The sequence below is a fragment of the Lutzomyia longipalpis genome, chromosome 2 (genome assembly GCF_024334085.1).
Source record: "Lutzomyia longipalpis isolate SR_M1_2022 chromosome 2, ASM2433408v1".
Taxonomy (NCBI): Eukaryota; Metazoa; Arthropoda; class Insecta; order Diptera; family Psychodidae; genus Lutzomyia; species Lutzomyia longipalpis.
The window spans coordinates 23,378,764-23,402,923 of record NC_074708.1 but is presented as its reverse complement, the minus strand read 5'-3'; the positions used below and the strand labels follow the sequence as shown (position 1 = coordinate 23,402,923).

General features: G+C 33.6%; 2 protein-coding genes and 1 long non-coding RNA gene across 7 annotated transcripts in view; 1 reads left to right on the top strand and 2 right to left on the bottom strand.

The window, feature by feature from the left end:
- LOC129789677 (rab GDP dissociation inhibitor alpha) overlaps positions 1–24,160 on the top strand; it is a 38,836-nt gene that overhangs the window by 9,857 nt on the left and 4,819 nt on the right. The gene's annotated exons all lie outside the window — the stretch shown is intronic.
- On the bottom strand, positions 126–23,600 carry LOC129789564 (phospholipid-transporting ATPase VA). 5 transcript variants are annotated; one of them, XM_055826433.1, is made up of 10 exons: positions 23,454–23,600; positions 18,333–19,589; positions 7,709–8,069; positions 5,710–6,809; positions 3,967–5,011; positions 3,714–3,884; positions 3,258–3,644; positions 2,925–3,112; positions 2,069–2,209; positions 126–818 (listed from the first exon to the last, which is right to left on the bottom strand). In XM_055826433.1, the coding sequence occupies exons 2-10, from the start codon at positions 19,307–19,309 to the stop codon at positions 770–772; spliced, it is 4,419 nt and encodes a 1,472-aa protein (XP_055682408.1). In that variant the 5' UTR covers positions 19,310–19,589; positions 23,454–23,600; the 3' UTR covers positions 126–769. The 5 variants fall into 5 exon arrangements, with proteins under 5 accessions (XP_055682408.1, XP_055682410.1, XP_055682409.1 ...); XM_055826435.1 differs by having other exon boundaries at positions 2,124–2,209; XM_055826434.1 differs by having other exon boundaries at positions 3,967–5,008.
- Positions 14,318–15,572, bottom strand: LOC129789805 (uncharacterized). Its single transcript, XR_008750503.1, has 2 exons — positions 15,375–15,572; positions 14,318–15,233 (listed from the first exon to the last, which is right to left on the bottom strand). It is a non-coding gene; the product is annotated as an uncharacterized LOC129789805 (long non-coding RNA).

Sequence of the window (24,160 nt, the reverse complement as noted above, 5' to 3'; positions counted from 1 at the left end):
GTTAGGAATACCGTATTATTACAACCATAAGACACCTTTTAATGCATTTTTGTTTGAATTATCATCTTTTATGACTTTTTAATCAATATTTTCTTGGTGAATTGGCAGATAAAAAGAAAACGCAATTTTTCTTTTTACTATTTCAACAATAAATATATTTTATCGCATCTTTTTACACAATTTTTCTAAAATTTATTTTTTCTCTTATACATTATATACACAATAAAAAAAGGTTTAACATTGTAATTGAAAAAATAAAATCTTTAGGGAATTAAAAAGAGATGCTCTACATTTCAACACGCTGTATCTTTTTTTTTACATTAACGCATTTTTTCCTATCAAAAATATATACACCTATGGTCCCATCTATCAGGGGTACAAATATATACTTGCATCTCTGTGATGAATTTACAGAGTTTTTTTTTTTAAATATTTACGTTTTGTTTTTACATGCAACATGATGTGTAACTTTTAACATTTGATAAATCATTATGCTTCAAATCACAGCCATAGCAAGTACATTATGTATAAAAAAAAATGTCATTTAACTTTTTTTTCATCTTCAAATAAAAATCTAAAATACATTATTCAATTCTTCTTGCATTTTTTAGTGCCTTCCTACGTATTGAACATGTTTGTTTTTATTCGTCATCCTTGTAAAATCAATGTACTTAATCGACGGCACTGCCTGTTGAATACGGACTTGGTTCACTTTTCGGTCATTTTGATGCCATCGTGGAAAAAACGACATTTTTCTTATCCATGATTCTCAGCTTATTGTCTTCACAATCTGATGCTTATTCCCATAATCAGAGGTTCTGTGAATAAAATAAGAATTTCATTTTAGAATACCATTAAAATATTATTAGATGAATTCTACTGAACTAATAAAAATAGGAAAAACAAAACAATTTAAATGATAATAAAAATTACACGAAAAATTAAGTTTGACTTCAAAAAATAAAAAAAGTGTAAGAGTTACAGAAGAATTTTTCTTCTAGAATTTTAGAACTGCGAAAAATACTAGTTAAATGATTAAAATTTGATAAATAATCACTGCCTTAAAAAGTTTATAAATAAAGGAAAATTGTTATTAAACTTTATGAGGTCCTAACTTAATCTAAGAAAGAACGTCTTAGTCTGTTTAAAAGGTTTAAAAAGAATTTTAATTCTTATATCCGGTTTAGTCATAAAGAAATCTGCTCGATATACCTACTAAATTCTTTGTTTTTTTTAATTAATGTTCTTTCTATGAAGCTTTTATTCAAATTCATTTATCGTGAACAAAAATCTATAACAATAACTAAGAATTAAAAAAAAATGAGAATAAAGCTAATTACTTAACATTTAAGTTTAATAAAAAATATTCTTTTCATTATTATTGGGACATTATAACGTGGTTTTTTAGTCAAGTAATAAAAAGATTCAAGTAATAAATGATTTAATATATTTCTCAGCAATTAAAACTTTTATACGATTTAACTTGAATAATAGACAAATTAAAGTTGAACTAAGCCGCAAATTTTTAAATAAACATAAAACCTTGCAAAGACGTTCTCAAATTAAATATTTCAATTAAAAAACCGGAAAATAACAAATAGGTATAGTTGTTATGTGAGTTTTTATTTCATAACACGAAATATTCGGAGATATCCCACTTTGAGAAAATTTCAATTTATTATTGGAGTAAATGGAAGTAATTTTATCATGTTCTCCACAATCACATTAAAATGTGAAACATATTTTCATTCATTTGTTTAATTTCTCTGTCAAACATATTTTCTCAAATGTAAATTACAACAGAATTTGTTAGAACAAGCGTGTACTTACCCAACTCGTCAATTTAGAGGTGAAAAAAGCGTTTAACAACAAAATTCAGTAAATAAAAAATTATAAAAAAAATAAAAAAAAGAACTCGCAAAAAAAGCATTTAAAAAAACCAAAATCCTTTTTAAAAAAATGTTCATTCTACATATAAAATGCATGATAATTTGCAACGGAGTTAAGTGATATATATTGTGGTAAAAAAGAGGATATCTTTTGAATGTTGTTTGTCGCTAATTTGTACCTGTAAATAGACGAGGCAGATGTTGATCTGGACCAAGCAACAAGTAAATCTTCACCTCTTCGTTCATTGCGACGTTTCTGAAGTATCGCCTTTGTTCCACCATCTGGCCATATAGTTGCCACAAATGTCCGTATTGTGTAGCTAAAGTTGTTGTATGAAGAAAAAATTATAATAATAAAAGTTGCTCAGTAAACTTAAGTATATAATTATATAAAATTAAAAATTTATCTCCAGAAGGGACCTGACTCAGCTATATAATTAAATATACATAAAACGATTAAATAAAATAGTAGGTTCTTTGTCTTTCCCACCTCTTTAAATTGAGCTGTCTAAATTGCATTTAAAGAAAAATGAAACAAATTAGTTAAAATTGAAAATAAAGTAGAATGATGGTCGTGGAAATTGGCAAATAGTGCAAACAAAAATTCAATAAACAAAAAAAAAGTATGAAAAATATTTGGAAATTATGCTTTTGCAAAATGTTATTCTATTACGTATTGTCATTGCAAAATTTCAAGTGAAAATGACCTCAAGAGTTTGAGACTTTTAGCGTATTTCCCATTCAAATTTCGGAAAGTGTTGTAAATAAAAATTAACACGAGACAAGCTCGTAAAGAACCTTGATTTTTTTGGGGCTATGTATGTTTAATGTACATACAGTTGACGCTTGCATAAATTTACGCCTCTACATGATTTATTGTTTAAATATTGAATCTATTGGATTTGGGAAAAAGTTCATAAATAAACTATCTGTATTATGTACGTACGTATGTACATATGGTCAAAAGAGGAAGATGCCTTGAGGAAGAATGACGTAGCTAAAATATATATAATGCAATGTGTACAATGTACTTACTTTGGGAGCACTGCTAAAACAGCCGTTAAAAGTGAAATTAACCAGTAGGATGATGTACTCATGCTGGTCTGGATTACCCAATAGCTGGAGGGAAGTCCGAGGCAAGAGACACACACAGAGTTGTAAAATAATGAAAAGACATAGAATGCTCCCAAACTAATCGCTATAGATAGCACATGTAGAATTGTCTGAAAATAGAATAATGCCCAAATAAATGGCCTTCCTTCCGCCTCGCTCTCTCTCTCACTACTTTTGTTGCTCCAAACGATGAGAAAAGTACATAAATTTTCAGAAGCAGAACACGAAAGGAAAAAAAAGGAGTTTTCAACTCACCCACGATTTAATTTCTATGGCACAGTGGAGAAGCATAGTGATGAGACTTGAAGTGGCAATTGTTGCCCCAAATTGCCATATTCCAATGTCAGTGTCCCAATACGTGGCTTCGGCAATGAAAAATATTACCAAACTCTGATATAAAGATTCCAGCATCACAAGCCAAAATGTATGTGGCTTGTAGGCTTTTCCCACTCGTCCGTAGCGGTAGAGTTGCGGACGAGTGAAGAGTAAATCTTCAGGAACGAATTTGTCATAAACACCAATCGCAAGTGGTGGTAGTGATGTGAAGACCAAATTGTACAGCATAAGGTACATTTGATCAATCATCACAGCTCCAGAGAAGCCACAGAAAAGTTGATACCAGAAGATGAGAAAGACGAATGTCTGCAAATTAAATTGATCATTATTACAAGCTTGCAGTGTGTACAATGTTTTTTTTTTGCTTTTAATTACCGCATTTTTGTAGAAAAAGTATAAAATCATTCTCGCTAAGCGATCATAACACCACAATCCATGTACGAGGAGAAGATTTTCCAGTAGGCGAAATCGCGATAATGTAAAATCTGACGCCATAACGGCTTGCATACCCTCTTGACCGGATATTCCCACACCAACATCAGCCATCTGGATGTTAAAACGAAAATATGTTTAACTTGTCTAATTTTCGTTTTTTTTTTTTAAATTAACCCAATTTGGGTACACTAACCTGAATCATAGAAACATCATTTGCCCCATCTCCAATGGCAAGTGTCCTCATTTGTAGTTCCTCCTTGACGACTTTAACGAGAAAAGCTTTTTGAAGTGGTGTCGATCGGCAGCATAGCACAGATGCGCAGTGTTTGGTTAATCTTAAAAATGGTTTCGTCAAATTGGATCGAAGATCCAAGATAAAAGTCAATGTTTTCCCATCTACGACGAGAGCTCGTGTTTTAGCTCGACTCCCACTTGGGCCATCACTTATTGATCTTTCAATTTCATTGAGATAGAACATGATGGAGGACTCGGCAGCATCACGCGAACGGGCAGTCAGTCTTAGGAGTTGCATTTGTGGATTGAATAACTTTGCCGAATAGGCTACATTTATGGCAGTTTCTGGTTTATCACCCGTTAATACCCAAATCACAATTCCTGCCAACAGGAGGGCAGACAGTGTCTCCGGTACTCCATCCTGTAGACGATCCTCAATACCCGTGGCACCCAATAGTGAAAGATTCTTCTCAATAATCATGAATGAATCGCGTACTCTCTTCTCACGATTCTCCATTGTCATTTCGCACTCCTTGTGCCTCGTGGCCCAGTCTGTGTATTCCGCTGGCGTGAGTACTCTCTTCGCCATGACTAGTACGCGTAATCCCTGCTTGGCATAGAGATCCAATTGCTGCTGTGTCTTCTCCCGCAGATGCCCCTCAACTGAATCCGGGGAACATGGTGTGAGGCATGACATTACCGAACTGTCGGCCCCTTTGGTGTACAAGATAATTTCCTGTGTACCATGTCGTCGTATGATAACCGACATACATTTGCGCGACGAGTCAAATGGTAGTATTTTCAAAACCTCAAATTCCGTAACACCCACACTTGGGATATTAACCAATACATGATTAGGGCTGCGATTTATCAAACAACTATCATACGTATATGCAGCATTGACTAGTGCCAATTCATCTGGACTTTCAGCCTCAAAGATTGGTCTTCCATTCGTTGGAGACTGCTGAAGCAATTGATTCCTCAATGGTGAAATTTGTGACCTACTGAAAAAAAAGTACATAACATACAGTAAAACGAACTTCATTCATTAAACGCATAAAGTTTGCTTTAGTTATTCAACCACCCCACTTCCTCGAAGAAAAAAAAGTATTGCGCATTTTCGCGTGAGATTTATGGGTATTTAGGCCAGGGACATACTTTCCATTTTAAAATTGAATTGAAGGTATAATTTCCAGTGTGAATTAAATTATCACTTTTAGTCACAATATGGACGAAATAGATCTATCTTCGTCTCTATATTCATTTTGATTTAAATTTAGATCACATCATCATTGTCATGAGATAAAATTATTTTTGCAAATTTTCTTTTCATAATGGAATAATCTAAAGCTTTTTTTTAAAACATTAATCGGTATTAGAGACCGAAGTTGATGGACTTTCGTTGACGACAACTTGATGAAAATGCATCTTTAAAGCTTTATCTAAACAAAAATAAACTGAGTAAAAAAAAACAAATCTAAAATCTAAGCCACACTTGCAAGTGAGTTTTAGACCTACAATTCAGTCTTAGGTTATATAGCTATTGTTTTGTCTTAAAAAACTAATGCTTGGCTTGAAAAGCTCGACCTAAAAACTTAAAGTCTGACTTAAGAAAATATTTCGATTAGTCGCAATCCTAACTCGACCAACTTCGATCTCTACTATTTTATATGGTATATATACAAATAGAAGATTAGCTTACCTGTCTAAATTGCTGCGACTAGAGTTTTTGTTCCTCAGTACCGAGGATATGGCATTGATTTTAGTTGTGATAATAGACTTAGCCCGTATTGTGGGACTCACGGGTATCTGACGGTGTACCTTAGACGGACTTTCGGACACTGGTGATGATTCGGGTGAGCTGTGAATGGGCGAGAGTGAAGGCACGTGCTGCTTCAGTGTTGCATTTGGCGGTGGAGAAGGTGTGATCGATCGCGATTCCGCGAGCCTTGTATACCGATCACTGAGATTACTGGCCTGTGCACGCTGATCGTTCGGCAAGCTTTCATTTGGTCTCACAATTGTCACGGTTCCCTGATCATCTTCAATCACACCGCTTGCATTCATGAGATCTCGATGTGGTGTAGCGCTCACGACCACCGTGTTGCAAATAGCAAGCACCAAAAGAAACTCCTGAATCCGTTGGGCACTTGAGGTGTACGTTACACGATCCCCGAGTGTTGCAGTCATATCCTCAAAAAGTGTAGGATTCGCAATAACCGGTGGCACAGGAGAGCCCGGCTTAAGGTACTGCTTCTCAAGCTCACTCGGCGGATGATTGTAGTCAATACCATTCACTGTACACCTTCGGAAAATCATCTTATTCTCAGTTAGAGTTCCCGTCTTATCCGAAAAAATATACTGCACTTGACCCAATTCCTCCGTAATATTCATAGCTCGACACTCAGATCGTTTATTCGTATGCGGATCGTAGAGATCAACATTATTGTGGATATGATACACTTGGAGAATCTTACACAATTCAATTGTTACATAAAGTGAAAGTGGAATCATTATCTGCAGTATTATCACAAAGGTCCAAAATGTTAGGAGTCCTTCGTAACTTGGGTCAACTTCAAAGGGCAAGAATGGTATTAGCAAGCCCTCAAAGGATTTTAGCCACATTTTGCAGCCAACAGCACCAATAACACACAAAATTATTAGAATAATCACACACCAAATCACATCAATGTTCATTTGCTGCTCCAACTGTGAGCGTTTGTAGCGAGGACCACTATTGTTTAGCATAGCCTTTGTTTCATGACCAGCATAAACTACGAGTCCTTCTGCAAAATCCGTGTTCTAAAATACACAAAAAAAATCTCATTTATTCCTAATTTTTAAATATTTCAAAAAAATGAATTTGAAATCATCGCGATGGAAATAAAGTTTAGCCATTTGAAGCGACAAGGTCATAATTTAGATTGCAAAAATGTTGGTTTTTTATAACAAATTTGCAAATATATGTCTACAAGTCTTATATGTCTAACTACCCACATTTATGTATACATAGGAATTATGTATTTATTAGAGTGGAAGCTATCGAAATATCCGCTTCATTACATTTAATATCATAATTGTGACTCGTGACTTGGTAAAATAATGCTGTTGGTTTTATCTGCATGAATGATTTATTGATTTTTTTTGGAACAGTTTTTGCAATTTTGCATCATCCCTCATATTTAAAGAAAAAGACATTATTACGCTCTGAATATTTCTAATGAGCAAATTAAATAAATATTTAGAGGAATGCAATAAAATTAGACAAAAATACCGTGTTAATTAAAAATTAAATTCCTGTGTATTCACATATGTTTTTGCTATAGATTTTTGTTATGAATTTCAAGAGCACCGTGTCACCTTCTTTATTAAAACACTAATCAATATGTGCTTTAGTGTATGTTAGGTATGTATCTACTTTTAAAAAGTGGAAAGTGTATGTACCAGATGTGTCTATTATTTTATTCATCAATCGACATGTGTAAAAAGGGAAAAAAAAGTATAATTATGACGCGAAAATCCGATTTACGTTTGTCAATACCAAATGTAACGACAGTTTTATGTCACGCACGCAAAGAGGGATAGTCATGTGTGTGGAGAAAAAGTCAGAATCAATATTAATAATGACACTTTATTTTTGCGGTGAAAAAAAAGTGGAATAGAAAGAATCAAAAAATGAAATAAAAAATTGGTATCATTACCTTGAGGCGACTTTCGCGTAATAACAGATTCTCCGTAGAAACAGGAACTTGTTCACCAGTGGGATGAATCATGGCACCGTGGAATCGATAAATTTTTGTCGATGGTGCATCCACTTCCACGCGACTAACAAATTTACTAGCTGAAAAGTTATGTTGCTTTTCATCAAAGCCACGTACAACTTCCCTCCTTTTGAGGTTTGTCTCCCCATCCAGATCACATGTATCAATGTAGCAGACACCATGTGGATCACTTGAACGGAGGAGAAGAATGTCCGCTGGCACAGTCTCATTATTTGAGATATGTACTAAATCTCCTACTCGAATATCCTGCCAAAGGACTCTCTTGTATCTCTCAGTTTCCCTGGGGAAAAAAAGAAAGAAAAATCAATATAAGTTATTATCCCTTTTCGTTAATCAAACATTAAAGTTAGATGAATTTTCGATTTTACATATTTATATCACTGGACTATCATTTTGTATAAACTACTTTATCAAGCTTGTCCTATTTCCTTGCAACTGCATTCTTGTAGTTGCAGTGAAAATATACATTGTCACACCACAGTTATATGAAAATTTCTCCAGGGAAAGCATTGTAATTTACATGAATATTCTATGGGTAAGAATTTTCATGAATGAAGGTGTTCTATGTATTCTGAAAAAGTTCAAAAGAAGCAACAAGTGGTTAAATACCATGTAATACTGTGAAGACTATTTATTCGAGGGGTGGTTCAAATAAAATTCACCCAAACACGCATAGGCCACCACCAAAGGGTGGAATGCCAGAGAGAGAGTATGCCACAACATACCACCGCAGCCCATTTAATGATTCCATCGCGCTATGAAGTGTGACTTAATAGTAATCAAGAACTAACAAATTGTCACTATAAATTTTTAAACATTCCATTACTTTGACCATATCTAACTGTCCAATAAATTGATAATGGTTCTATTTCACAATTCGTCTCTATTAAGTGAAATCTCTCAATAGTGATATCACCATCATCACCATCAAATATTCATTAACCATTGTGTTGCATCAATCGCTGTAAATTGTTTTTTCTCCTTGAGGTGTGAGTGCAAAAAAAAATATATGAAATAGTTTTTCATGTGAATATGTAGTATGATGCTAAATAATAAGATTCTAAATACATTATATAGGGTCAGGAAAGAAATGTAGGTCATCCGTGTTATGTGAATTTGACATTGAGCTATTTAGACGAACGCTCCCTTCTCTCCTTCTTGCATTTTCAAAGCTCCCACATACATATACAACTGCCACGCGGATGGCATTTTAGGATCCACATAACCAATTTAGACTGTATCACAAGATAAACAATGTAACATTGAAGGATTGGTCAGGCGCAATGGATCAACCCTGACATTGCTGAAAGTGGGAGAACACGGAAACAGGACACCCATTCTGTTCAACAATAGTAATAAATCAATAACATTGCATTACTCTCTTTCCGAGAGTTCGTTCAAGTTCAAATAGATTGGAAAACATGTACAAATGTGTTATATGGCTTAATTGAATTTTCTTTCCTTGAAATTTTGTACAGAGAAAAAAATCAACATAAAACTAGAATAACCGATACTATTGTTAAATTCGAAATAATGAATATTTCCTGCCTTAAAGTTTATGAGATTGACCCAAATTCAGACTAATCTAACATTAAAGAATTACAGTTTGACCAAAAAAAAGTTTGGCTTAAAAAACTAAGGCCTAACTTAAAAAAGGGACTAATTTAAAGAAACGTATACTGAGTCTAAAACACTTTAGCCTTGGCTTTAACCTCTTAAGCCGGGCTTAAAAAATTTAGGTCTAACTTAAAAAAAAATTGAGGCCTAGTTCAAATAAATTAAGCCTAGTTCAAGAAACTTTAATCTAGCTTAAACAACTAAAGCCTAGTTTAAAAATCCTAGGTCTAAGTTAAGTAGCCTAAGTAGGGCTTAGTAGTGAATTTAGTCCGATATTTCTTAACAATGTATGTCATATAACTAGCACTCAGACAACCCTTAAAATTTCTAGTTCTTCATGTCACTGAAATTTAGGCAATAAATCTGAACTTTGCATGGTTCAGTGCACTTGATAAATCAAAAAATAACGCATATGTATACTTAGGTAATACAATAAAATCATGGAGTAACTAACTCCCATAACGACTACACACTATTGACCTGTTGAAAAATATGTGAAAATTATAGACCATGAGACAATATTGTACCATTTTCAATTCAGTAAGAAGGTGAAGGGCCGATGGCATGCAATGGCTTCGCATAAAGTCTGAATGGACCACGAGTTAGTGAGGAAAAAAGAAATAAAATAATACGTCTTTTGATGTTGTATGCGTGACAATGTCAATGAGATTCTTCTCGGAAATTCCACATCGTTACTAACGTGTCAACCCATTCCCCCTATATCCGTAATTGTTTAACCCATAGTACTGCGCTCGTGGCTCGTTGTTGTGGGTGAAAAAACAATGTTTATTTATTATTAATATTGTTGGCAGTTGAAGCCATTTGGGCGTTTACAAGAAAACTACCCAAGAGCAAAGCGGCACGAAAACCTTCCGCTATATGAATACATACATAAATACCTATGTTATATGGAAGTAGTATGTAGTATCTATTGGATACGTTTGCAGGGGAGTTTTCACGTGTTTCGATTGAAATCCTATTGAGGATTGGTTGTAGCACACCAAGACCTATGGCATTAAAGTGAAGGCGAAAAAAACTATCGTTGAATACAATTAGTATTGATTGAATGATTGGATTCATCCTTTGCCAATCAGAAAATTTATTGTTTCAGGATATAAACTTATAAAATAAAGGAAAGTTGCTTCAAGCTATGCTAAACATTACAATTTTAAGTAAAGAACATTACTACAAATATTCTGAGAAATAAATTAAATTAAATTACCTATCCTGTGAAAGAACATAATGCTATTTGATATCATAAAATGACGCTCTGAATGTTGCATATAAATTCTCTCTGATCTATTTAATTAAATAAATGAACGAAAATTGACCACTCATTTGACCTAATAAATTTTTATGTCTCACAGAAAAGCATCTCTCTATCTACTAAAACAGATATTTATATATACATACATAACACAAAGACGAGACATATATTAAGATTCGTAGATAATTGTGTAGTGTGTTTCTTAATTTCATTGACACAGTTAATGTTGGTCTGGATAATTATTAAATTTATGAGTATTAACGGCATAAATTGAAACACAGTTACCTCTTGGCGAATGATTGTAAACAATACACCTTTAGCATGATGCACAAGTAACATGAGTTGTGTATATAGTTGGAATATGTATAGTTTTTTTTCCACATCAAATTAGATTCCGCTTTATAAAAGCTTTCATCTTTACTAATATATGCGACATTTATATATGGTTATTATTATTAAATGGCAAATATATACCGTGTTATGTAATAAAATATATTTGCTCAAGTTAAGCAATTGTGAGACGAAAAGAAGCTGATGAGAGGAAGCTAATCTTTATAGAACAGAAGATGTTATAAAAACTGCCTTTAATTTAATTTTATAAAAAAATATCTAATATATAATTTTATATACTTTTTTTATACATTGTAATAATAATATGCAAGTTATCTGGGCTGGCTATATAAATGATATTATATAGGGGAAGACCGGTGTGCTTCAGTCACATTTGTATGAAATGATATCTCCAGAGTTTCCGGGAATATTAAGATAATAATAATTTAAATAACAAATTATTCTCACAGTTAATTTTTTGCTCTACAATACTGTCTCATGTAATGGTGCTTTGATGAGAAATATGTAGGAATTATATTAATGCTAAGTAGGAACTGATGAAACATAATTCTAAAAACTTGCGGCTAAACCATTATCAGTAATCCAACAGTTGGTGTGTTTCCTCCTTTTCTTTGAAGAGACTCTAGCTTCTAGAACAATTTTTGATCAATCTTTTAAATTCATTAAGCAAAACTCGTGAAATAGGTCACTTTTGGAAGCAGAACAAATAAACTGTCAAACAGAATGATTAATTTTCGCACATGCTATCAAATTTCAATCATTAATGGGTTTAAAAAAAACTCCAAGAAAGTATGTGAATTTTTTGGGAGTGATTCCAACGACCCACCCTCTTCTTTTCTTTCAGGGTCAATCAAACGGTAGGAACTAATCGCTTCAATTTAGTTTCTTCCTCTTACTGTGCAACGTGCCATTAGCATATACGTGGTATACTCTTTTACGTGGGAGAAAAGTTTGTAGAAATTAGTGGGAAAAAATCCAAACAGAATAGTCCTAGTGCTTTGATTGGTTTGGAGTGATAAATAAAACAATATATGTATGTATGTATATAATACTATACATTACTGAAGCACCCAGCCCCAATGTTCATTTAGCCCTCAAAGTCGGGACATTTACAGACAAAGCATAGAGATTGATAAGGTCATGGTTTTAACGAGAGTTCGTTGTACACAATCGAGTCGTATTACCATGAAATTAGTTTTCAGCATTTATTTAATGCCATATTTGAAACCAATATATAGATTTCTTAATACGAAGATTAATTTTAATGAAGTTGAAAATTTTTATTTTCTTTTTTTTTAATTGAAATAAAATCCTATAGGTAGCTAGAAAACGGATTTAAATTATCTCTTTCAAGTTTTTCTTATTAGTTAAAGATGATATCATTAAAACCCTAATTTTTTTAATTAAAAATAATTTATTTAATTATTTTATTTTAATGAGTCCTATATAATTTGCAATCTTAGAAATCTAAAGAATGTAAATAAGAAAAGTAATAATTTCGTCAAATCTGTAATATTGTTCTTCAAAATACATATTTTCAGTTAAAAGTTGAGTTGCATTCAACTTATGTGTGCTAATTTCGGCTGCTCACTTTTTAATACCTTTATGAAATAATAAAACTGCTAAAATAGCAAGTTTTACTGCATTCCTTGTCTCCGAGGACAGCCTAAAAATTGATTTTATTGCTTATTCGAGACGGATGGCTTGACATTCCATGAAAAATAATACTTTACGTGTTCTTTTTAAGTGCTCAAAAGTGAATTTTAATAAACAACTTTTTAAGGCTACAATCTTCTAGGGCGTAGACCCATCTTATAATGAAACAGTACACGCATTATTCAATATGACAAATAAAAAATTTGGCAACACAGCAAAATGAAAAGATAAACACTGAAAAAGATCAATGTAACCATTATTTCGCCATATTTTTATAACTTTTCGGAAAATTAAACAGTAGGTATACTACGAATATGTACAGTACATACATATGGTTTAGAGGGTGGTGGAATATACATATGTGCTATACTACAGTCAGGTATTACATAGCGACGTTTTGAATAACGTCAAACTTGGATTACGGCGAATTGATTAACGTATTTTGTACCGGAATTGATTTACGTCGTTTTGGCTTATTCTGTCTTTCACGCATAAAATTGTATTAAGCTATCTCTCTCTAGCATTTTCGTGCAAGAGGAGACACCACGAATGTTCAAATTCACCTCGGGCCATGGTGGTGAATTTTTTCAAGAAAATCAAGTAGCGAATTAAAAGTAATTTTTGTATTTTTTATCCTTTTAGTGTGAATATAATTAATTGTGTAAAAATAAAAATAAATTTGTGAAAATCGTGAAAATAAATCGACGAAAAATGGTTAAAAAAGATATGAAATTAGGTCAACTGAACGGCAGATGAACGGCGTTGTGCGGAGGGACTTTTCTTATAGCTTGTCAGGAGAATGACTACCAAAGTGGCCAGGAAGGTATAGTGATTAGGCTGTGTTGTTACGTGGAATAACCGTGCGTCAGAAGCGAAATTCAAACAGGTGGAAATTCCTCCAGAAACCTCATCACGACGAAGGGTCTTTGATGTTAAACCAAGTGATTCAGTGCAGAAGGATTTGCTAGATCCTGAATCCATTCATAGGGTTGTGGAACTTCGTCTGGATTGCAAACGATGGCCACAGGGGAGACACACGGAAGACTAGGACTGTAGAATTTTCTACGGGTGACCAAACTAACGCTACGGCTCATTTGAAGAAGCTCCATGATCTTGAGTTCAGTCTGGAAGTGAAACGCGTGGTGTCAACCGCCAAGGATGGGTTGAGTGTAATTTGTGATGTAACCTCTGGCCTGGAACATTCTCGTGGTAAGAGGGAGTGAAATACCTTCTCATGCGCTGTGTGTGTTCTTGAGGACAAGAAGAACAGTGACGCCACTGCACATTGACAATCCCATTACGAAATTCCTGGAAGGAACATGGCTTCCTGTAATAAAAGAATCCCGAAACAGAGACTCTTCTGAGTGCTATTGAAGAGGATGCGAGTCTCAGTATTATCAGTGAGTGGAGATAGACGATTTGTTGGCTATCAGTACGCTGTTTGGTACCTCCTTACGCAAAGCACACACATTGCCTTCAATCTTCAGCGGGCTCTTTATGTCACGGGACACAATTCCTTCCCAATCTCAGCTCCGAGGATCCTGCAATCTCCAACAATGCCAAAGAAATTGTTCTCTCGAGTTTAAAAATTTCCTGCCAGTGAAAAATCAAAGAAAAATCTTCATGAATAAAGAAAATTCACTCTTTATTAAATTTTATTCTTTATTAAATTTAAAAAAAAATTGTTAATAGAGTATTTTTGTAAAACATAAACTAAAATAAATAATACTTTGAACATAGAAAATCAAATTGATAGTTTTCCTTCTGTATTGATGTCTTCACTCGTCATCTATTCCGGGCCATAAATTGCGGCAAAAAGTCCAAATCCAAAGCTGAGATAAAAGGAGGATCAGCGATCCATTATACTCTGGAAGATCCTTGACTGCAAATTGCTGTTCAGCTACTGCTTTAAAATCTCCTGTGGGTTTGGTGAGCAGATGAGCTTAAGGAGAACCTCTGAATCCCCGCACAGGAAGATGAATAGTTGAGCTGCAAATATTTTAAACTTACTGAAATTCATGGTTAAATGTGTTCCCGGAAAAAGCCGTAAGTTTCTGAAAGTTTTGCAGGCATCCTTCCTATTGCATCAAGAGGTTTATAAGGGATCTTAGCAACGTCCTTTTCAACATCCAGCTGATGCTTGATTTCATTTAGGAGTCTAAACCAAAGATTAGCCGGGTGTTGAAAAAGAATTTTCTAAGATTCTTTAGAATCTTCCTGATGCAATGGGAATGATGCCTGCACAACTTTCAGAGACTTCAGTGGCTTTTTCCGTGCAACTGTTTCTGGAATAAATTGTATTTTCATCTCACTTATCCCGACATGAGCCTCAATTTACTTTCTGCTAAACTGATTGTGCGTGATAGGGATTCCCGGCTTTTATGTCGCATTTATGTTTTCCAATGTTGTTCAGCCGGATTCTAGCTTCAGATCCTGGACTATTTCCTTCAAGAAAACTTGTAGTCTTGTCGACTTAAGTGATGGCCAGGTCGATGAGGTCTGAGCGTAACTTTTGTTAATACCACGAATAGTTCCTCTTGAAATCCTTGCGAGCTAAAAAGAGAACATTTCATATTAGAATCAGCACTGTAGTGTGTGATATATTTTGTGTCTAGCTTGCTGTGGCGGCTTGTGGGTATTGATGATAATCTTCCACACCTGAACCATAGCACATAGCTCAGTGTCTCCACTAACCTGTCTTTCCTCCAGTCCATCTGGGGTGATCAAATTCCTTGGAAAAAATGAACGATTTTCCTTCACGTCACTCGAATAAAAGGTAGCATTGCATTGAATAAAAATTCAATGCTTTGCCGTTTTTCACTTTCTTGAGCACAATTTCCATAAAATAAAAACAAAATCATCCGGAAACATCCACAAACTTCGCATGAAAACAATCAAACTTAACCTCAATTTTTATTTTCACGATCGACATCTCCGACATCTTTTCGTGAGACATCGGTGTGGTGAGTGTGATGATTTTTTTTCCAAAATTCACCTCTTCTATGGTGCCCGAGAAAATTTTATCAGAATTGCGTGAACAGTGAAAAATTAGTTTTTTATTAATAAAACATACTAAAAATAGACTGAAAAGTGTGTGAAAAGATAGTTTGTGTGTTTTAGAAGCTAAATAAAATGCATTTGGATTTTTATCGGTGAGTTTTTCCTCCAAAAATCGCGAACGACGTTAATCAATTCCGCTACACACATTTTTCATTTTCACTTATTTAATATATAATTACGCTATTTTCCAATTATTCTGATTGCAATTGGTCCCCAAGAGACCCAAGAATATACCCTGATCAGACATTTTCCCAAAAAATGATTTCTAATGTGAAAAAAATGAGTGGTATTAGACTACGTACAAAAATCCACGAACTAAATAAATTCGCTAAGTAATACCTGACTGTATATATATAAATACCATAAATATAAATACCATAAATACCACATACAATGGTAAATATAAAAAATACAGTCTCCCACATTAAGCTTGGGAGCATTTTATACTTATGAAAAAGTCACATTAAGAGCACTTTAGTGACCGTGGTTATGCATTCTCAAGGATTTCCAGTTTTAAATCCATTTTAGTGTCTCCCTATATCCGCAATAAACCAATATCTAGACTTCTTTATATTGCCTACAGGAAAACTAACCAATCCAATTTAAAAATCTCAACTCTTCATGATACGTGTGACTTTCATTCATTCAATACGAACATATTGCCATAAACTGAAAAGAACTTTATCATTTTCACAGCATAAATCAATCATTTTTTCCGCATGATAACTGATTAATCCGAGCCCATATTGGAAGTCTCTGATAATATGTATAGTCCTTATGGACGTTGTCGCACATGTAAGCATTGCTATTTTATAAATTATTTGTTTTAAAAAGTAGAAAAGTTAAGGTTATTTGTGAATATCCATGGCATTTATGAATATAAATATATGTATCGATGAATAATGCAAAAGTGAGTGATATACACGCAAAAAGGCGAAAGGCACATAGTTTCTCGAGATAAGTAGCTCTGAGAGATTCTGAGAGAAGATTTTTATTGCAAAATTCACATTAAAAAAAAAAACAGATAAAAATTATCTATTAGATTTTCTTTAGAATTGCCTCATAAACAAATAAGAGCCGCGGAAGATTACATTTTTTTGTATGTACACTCGTGCCTTGGCATAAGATAGTCTAGGATGTACTGCTCTCGCGTATTGAAAATAATGAGTGTGAAGAGTATATCCTAAACTATCTTATGCCAAGGCACGACTGTACCCTATTTAATTTTGTTAAATGTGAAAATTTTATTTGGTTGAAAAAAAGTCTTTTAATATAGACATACATATGTACATATACATGATTTTACCTACATATACGGGGAAATTCCAATCACCAATCAATCATTAAACCTTCTTAGGCGACAATTATGAGTCGAGCCCATCAAACAAAATAAAAAATGCACGTTTTGTCTGTTATCTGAAGATAAAGTTTATGTATGTATGTATATTCAATACATTTATATATGTCGTGAAGCCAAAGACTGATTGCAGAAAAATATCGAACCATTGCTTTTACAAAAACAATTTTATTGCTCTTCCTGTAAAATCCATGTTCCTATCATAAAGACTGATTAACCGGATTAACCTTAAATGATTGCCTTATCGTTTTGTATTGAATGCTCAAAAAATTTAAAAAGTATCTAATAAATCTACATATGTAGACTAAATACTTTCTTATTCCTTTATTCACATACCAATAGATTTTTTTAATCTATTTAGTGCTCAATTGAGACTATAGACGGAGCAATTAAGTTGTTAAGGTTCATTAACTCCTATATTAATCACCAAAATTTTCAGGTACCTACCCTGTTTCTTAAATTAATGTCATTACAGAAAAGGAAAAAAATCAATAAAAGTGAGTTTAGATAGATACGTTGCAATTGAATGAGAAATTTACTTTTTTTTTATTTTGAATAGGTGAACTTGATTATTTAAATACATAATATAGTGGAAATAAACTACCTATATGGACCTATGTAAGATTTCAAGGCGATAATTAAACTACGAATTCTTTCAGTAAATATTGCTAAGTTGTATGTATACGTGTTTATGACCTTTGGGGCTCTTATATTTATACAAATATAAAAGTTGAGTTAAAAAAAACATCCTCAGTACTTAAGTGCGTGGTATATTGTTATATACCTATATAATAAAATGCAAGAGCTTTGATATAAAAAAAAATTGTCAAAGAAGATATTTTATTTACCTTTATCTTTCAAACTAATCAAATAATGCTAGGTCACAACGCATTTCCGCAAAGTTTTTAAAAAATAAAATATATACCTCCTGATAAAATAATTCCTACCGTACTACTTAATATTTTAAAATTCATACTAAAATCATTTCTATAAAACTCCAATTTACACCAATTCATCAAATATTATACAAATTTTAATATTTTTTTTTTATTTTATTACGGGTTCCATCCGTTTAGATGATTTCCCCGAAATTTTAATATTCAAAGCTCTTTTCAATCTGGAAAACCTACATATATGTATAGTGATTATGCTCTCACACGCGAGTTTTTTCTCAATCCAAACAGATCGAGATATTTTTGGATAAATATGGATGAGAAAAAAATGTGCAAACTCACCCGTGATAGACACGGCATGTGGTATTATTGATCCGCTTGTCTGAAGATCTTCGGCGCCGATCCTCAAAGAGATCCTTTATTGCTGTAACCCCGAGTACAAAGAGTACGGGAATCATGGCAATTTCTTTCCCAAAAGCATTTATAGCGGGAAACCAATTGAGCAATACGATAAAGATGAAATACAAATTGGCAACACGATGAAATTGCTCAAGGAGATTTTTAGGCAGGAACGAGAGTAGGGTGTATTTTGTCGTGCGAATTTTGTTGCCAACACTCCGTCCATTTGGGTGTTCACGTTTGGGCATTTTTGGTGGCACGGTGTGATTCGGCACGACTGTTCTGAAGGCGCAATCATCTCCTTTGTCGTCGCGGCAGAAGATAAAGCGTTTCCACCATGGTGGCAATTCGGTGCGCCTCAGGGTGTAGATAGATTCAGACCGTGATGCCTGTCTTGAGTGCCCACGACCTGCACTCGTTGATCCCACATCACGCGCCTCGGTAGGCTCTTTGTGTCCAGGTGGTAGGATAAAGTCTGTCTTGGAACCAACACGACTATGTCCCATTCGTGTTGCATGACTCGCCGAAGAGTCGGTGATTTGTCCTTGCGAGAGAGCCCTTTGATGACCCCGCAGAGCGGACTTTAGTGCAGATGGTCGACTTACTGAGCCGTATGAGCTTGCAATTGCCCCACCACCGTGACTCACTGACCTTGCATGACCACGCGAACAACTACCCAAACCACTGTCTAGACTACTACCGCCTCCGCCACCTCCACTTGTTCCCGTTGCACCCGGAAAAATGTACGTCCTCTCGGGTTCCTTTCGCCCCACAGTTGGGAGCTGACCCACCGGCACTTGGGCTTCGTCGCTGCTTCCGCTGTCGGAGGACGACGCAGACGGAATACCACCGGGTGATTTGATATTTATTGGCAAACTCGATGGTTTTTTCCGCAATTCCTCCGAATCCTCCATGTTCATAGGTCACCATTTAGACACACACTCGAAAAAAAAAATTAACACAGAGAGGCACGCTAATGCATGATGGCTCAACTAAATTCTTTTAAAAACCATTTTAAATTCACATTAGTGACTATTTATTTCCAATTCCACTTCACTTCATTTGCAAAACTCTCTTCTGTTGGTATCCTCTCTTCGAATAAGCACAGAATTCTTTTTAAACCTCATCAAATTAACATTACACTTCCTGTCACTTTACTGTCTTCCTCCTGCTCAGTTAACAATCACTTTAGGTGGTACACTGTAAGTAAAGGGAAAAAAAATGATAATATCAATTAATTATAGTGCTATTACATGATAAATGATTAGTAGGTAACATATTGTTGTTTACTATTGATTTCCAATGTGCTGACAGTTTCATATAAAATTTAGGAATTTTGAAAATCATCTTTCCTATATAATTTGTTAGAGTTATTTTTTTTAAGAATATTAAATGATAAGCTTTATTATGCGATATTAAAGTTTTTTTTTATCTAGTCAGTTGTCGTATTTAACAAAAATTTAAATAACAAAAGTTTCCAGAAAATGTTAAATCAATTTTCCTATATGAATGGCTATATGTAGTATATACATAAATTTTCCCTGTTCCCCAGAATTCCTAAAGAAAGATACCATTTCATAAAAAATTGAATAACCTTCTCCATACCTACCCTACTAAATATGCATGATGTAGGTAAATAAATCTTTACAAATATGTGTAAATTTGAAGTACATGAGAATTGCATTATGTATACCTATATGAAAATATTTAATTTTATTATAGGTAGATATTATGTATTTTTTCCGGTCTGTATAAGTGTTGGACGGAGCAGGAAAGATTGTTGATGGTGAGAGAAGCTCTGCGTGAAAAAACTCCATTGAAGCAAAGAATTTAAATTATACTAAGCAATTGTGTTTTGAGGGCACGTTAAGTTGCACTTGGAGTTGTTGAGGAAAAAGAAATGAAACATTTTCTTGCTGGAAAAATTATCCACTAAAATGCAGCCCTCGTAGTAATTATAGCATTTACACATTCTCTGGAATTTATCAAGTCAACTTTGACTTAAAAAATATATCTGCAACTAATTTCTTTCGTAATAATTACCTTGAAAATAATATGCATAATGGTATATTTATTGAATTTTAATCTTTTTATGATATTTTATAAAATTGCAAAAAAACGTTAAATGAAGTATCGTTAGAATCGGAAGCTTGAAAGTTAGATATTTCATTAATAACTTGATCTCGGTACATATTAGATTTATTCCATATTTACACATTTTAAAGGAGATAAAAAATTATCTCTTCATGTCCAATGAATTCAATAGAAATAGAAATTAACGAGGTTTTTGCTCTCTCGATCCACTCTTGGCTCTTTATGATACAATTTTCTCTACGCCCCATAGATTTTTCAGGTCAGAATCAATGTATTCTTATAAATAAAACAAAAATATAATGTATAATAAATATGTTCAACAGCTATAGCCATGATTACATTCCATATTTTGTAAGAGTTTGTTAGGATACCATCGTGTACAGATAGTTTGAAAATAAACACAATGAATCTTTTTACGGAATTATATTTTAAGAAAAAAAATATCTTGCCTATCTATAATCAATAAAAATAGGACAAAAATAAATTTCTTTGATAGGTAACTTTAGCACTTTTTGCATCGTTTGTTACCAACTCATTAGTTTTATTTATTTTTTGTTGTTTAATTCACCACCTATTTCCACACTCTACCTACATGCTCTAATAGTGTTGCCACTGAAAAGATTATTGCGTTTTCGCGATGCACTGTAGGAGGTGGTCCAATGGGTGGAAAATCATAGCGTGTGGGAGGGGAGGGGGGCAAAAAAATGAATCAAATTGAAAGTGAAATTAATTGCATTCATGTGTGTGCATCAAAGAGTGAAAGTACAATGGAATCGTGTGATTCTTGAGTACTCTGGTGTTTTCTTATAATTTCCAAACAACACCTCTTATCATGATTTTATCATTAAACGCGAAAAAAAATTCAATAGCCAAATTGCAATGAAAAATAAGAAAAAATATAGTGTGCACATGTAGTGAGAAAATCTTATAGTATATGATTCATAAATCTTCTACTTTCCTCATTAGCGCGGGACCATGAACTCAGACACATGGATTATTTGGTCATTCATGATGTCTTTTTTTTGCTATCACACCCACCCTGACAAGAGAAGCATAAACTTTTTTTTATGAGATACGTAGACAAGAAGCAAAGAAAAAAAAACGTGTCTCTGGGATGGAAAAAGTAAATGTGATTGCCAACACCGCATGTGATTACGTCAACCCAAAGAGTCCGGTTTTCTACGAATCGATTGGTGAATGAGGCCATCATTCGGATGTCAAGACACCAAACCGTATGGGTTTAGCTCATTCTTTCCATTATGCTTTGAAAAATCATTGCAGAGCACACCTTTGCAGTGAGACGAAGGTGACCGCTGTACATACCGTACCTCTATATACAGTTGGAAGTGATTGAATATATTATTGATTTACTGCAATTTCCTCGATGAGTGTTTGAATGAAAGAGAGATAGTAGGATATTCTTATCATACCTTTCAATCTAACGAAATACAAAATCATGTTTTTCATGCACGCGATAGTTGGTAGCTTTTGCTTAGTTAATTGTAGGTATATATATAATACCGTAGAAGACAAAGTGAGAAAAGTTTTGCGAAGAAGAGTCTTCAGCTCCACATCACTTTCTTAATGCCTATATATATGTTGTTGATATGTGTATTCCTCAAAATGGATAGAGTTTTGTGTGTGAACAAAAGGCCATTGACCAAAGACTTCTCTCCGCATCTCTCTTGAATGAATTTTCATATTAGGTCGTCTAAAGTTACTGATCCCAACGAATCAGACGTTAGAGGATGAATATAAAACAAAAATCCTTATCATACATACATAAATGACAAAGAAATGTGATGTATTAGCTGTATTAGGAACTACAGAATGTTGAGCTATTTAATATATATACTATATAGCTCAGCTGTTTTTCTATATCAGTAAATTAATCTGTGTAATCTAATGATTCTGTCTCGTTGAATTCTTTGAAAAGATTTTCATTAATGGTTATTTTTGTGACAAAGTGCGTGCGTAATCTATTTAGGTTGTGCTAAAATCGCTCTATTATCTCAAGAAAAAATTTTATCAATAGCTATCATTGAGAATTAAATTATTTTTTAATTTAAAATACGTTACACTTGTGCGGAAAAAAAAACATAACAAGTACACACGTTTTAACATCGAGGTTTCCTTACATTTTTTGAACATTTTGTTAGGTCAGTCTCTCGACCCGGATGAACAAAAAAACTGACCAACATTCTCCACCATTTTCAGCAGTCTTTCATTCATGAACGGAAATTTCCGTAACGTTTTGAGGTGTATTCGCGAATACGAGAAGGGTACCATTTCTCACCAAGAGACAATGCCTTCTATAGAGTCTCATTCATTATAATTTTTTTTAACCCCACAGCTGTAGATTTGGAACTAATGGAAGTTGTGGCAAATGCGTAAAATTCTTTTAGTCTTGGTTATTTTAAGATGAACCCACGCGATAATATTAATCACTTGTGTTATAGTTAAAAATTTCTTCAAGATGATTTGGAATTTGTATTTTATATTTCTTAAATATGTATATATTTTTTGGTAAATCATGAATGAATTTTTATGTAACATTCTAATGTGAAGGGAACACTACTACATACATACTTCTATACATAACAAAAGTATATAATAAACTAATACACTTTTCACGGTCTTTTTAGGCAATTTCATATTCTCTGGGCATACGAATTCTCTTTTCACGTAAACAAAAAAAGAACAGATGCAGTGAGGAATTTTCAAATACTCTATACTTATACTTCTTTTTTTTTTAATTACTTAAACGAAACTTCATTTCACAAGTCACGACTTCAATAAATGAGCTCTTCGAGACTATCGTAAGAAAGGTAGCTATATCTGTGATTCTCAGACAACCTTTAGAGTTATGTACAAGAAGAAGCCTAGCTGACGTGACAACTTTTGGAAATCTAAATATTCTAACTTGGCCTTTAATCATTTTTTCATAATACAACATTTTGAATAATTTACCTGTGCTTAATGGCATAAGAATAATCCAATTTATCATTTAATTTCACACACAATTGTATTAAAAAAATCACTTAAGAAAGTCGTTTTTTGTCTTGAAGAAAGGCCTAAAAATAGCAACTGCACCTAATGAACTCGTTTTGTAAACTGACTGAAGCAAAGGAGAAACGAAGAAGTGTCAAGTTGAGTTACCCTATAACCGTTTTCTCCGCAGAGAACCTGCGCAAACGCACAGTGATATTATCCATACAAATGGAGAGTCTTTTGGAGGAGAATGTATTTTGCGCGCTTTATGAAACTCTAACAATTTATAATAATATTTTTTATATTTTCTTATAACATACTTTTAATAGATTACGTTCGGAGACAGTTTAGGATCGGCTTAGGAGACAATCAGAGAAACGAACGTCTTAACACGTTCAGCGACGTTTCGGTTTATTTAAAACCATCATTAGGCTTTCAGATTTACGGCAGTTTCATTAAATCTTGTACAATACGTAAAGTCCTGGCTGTTGGCTGTTCATTTCTTGATCTTCTGAAGATTATTCTTAATATAATCTTAAGAATCTAGTCTTATAATCTTAATCGTCTTAATCTGATGAGCTTCTTAAAATTATTTAATACTCTCCAAATATATTCCATGAGAATTCAGTATCTATTCTACATAAAACCATTTTCAATATAAAATATTAGGTATCAGATAAATAAAA

Excerpts from the sequence above, each read along its gene's own strand:
- LOC129789564 (XM_055826432.1), bottom strand. The coding sequence starts at position 19,309 with ATGAACATGGAGGATTCGGAGGAATTGCGGAAAAAACCATCGAGTTTG. Across the intron at positions 8,070-18,332 it reads ACATGCCGTGTCTATCACGG|GGAAACTGAGAGATACAAGA; the intron begins GTGAGTTTGCAC and ends TTTTTTCCCCAG. Across the intron at positions 3,645-3,713 it reads ACTTTTTCTACAAAAATGCG|ACATTCGTCTTTCTCATCTT; the intron begins GTAATTAAAAGC and ends TTTAATTTGCAG.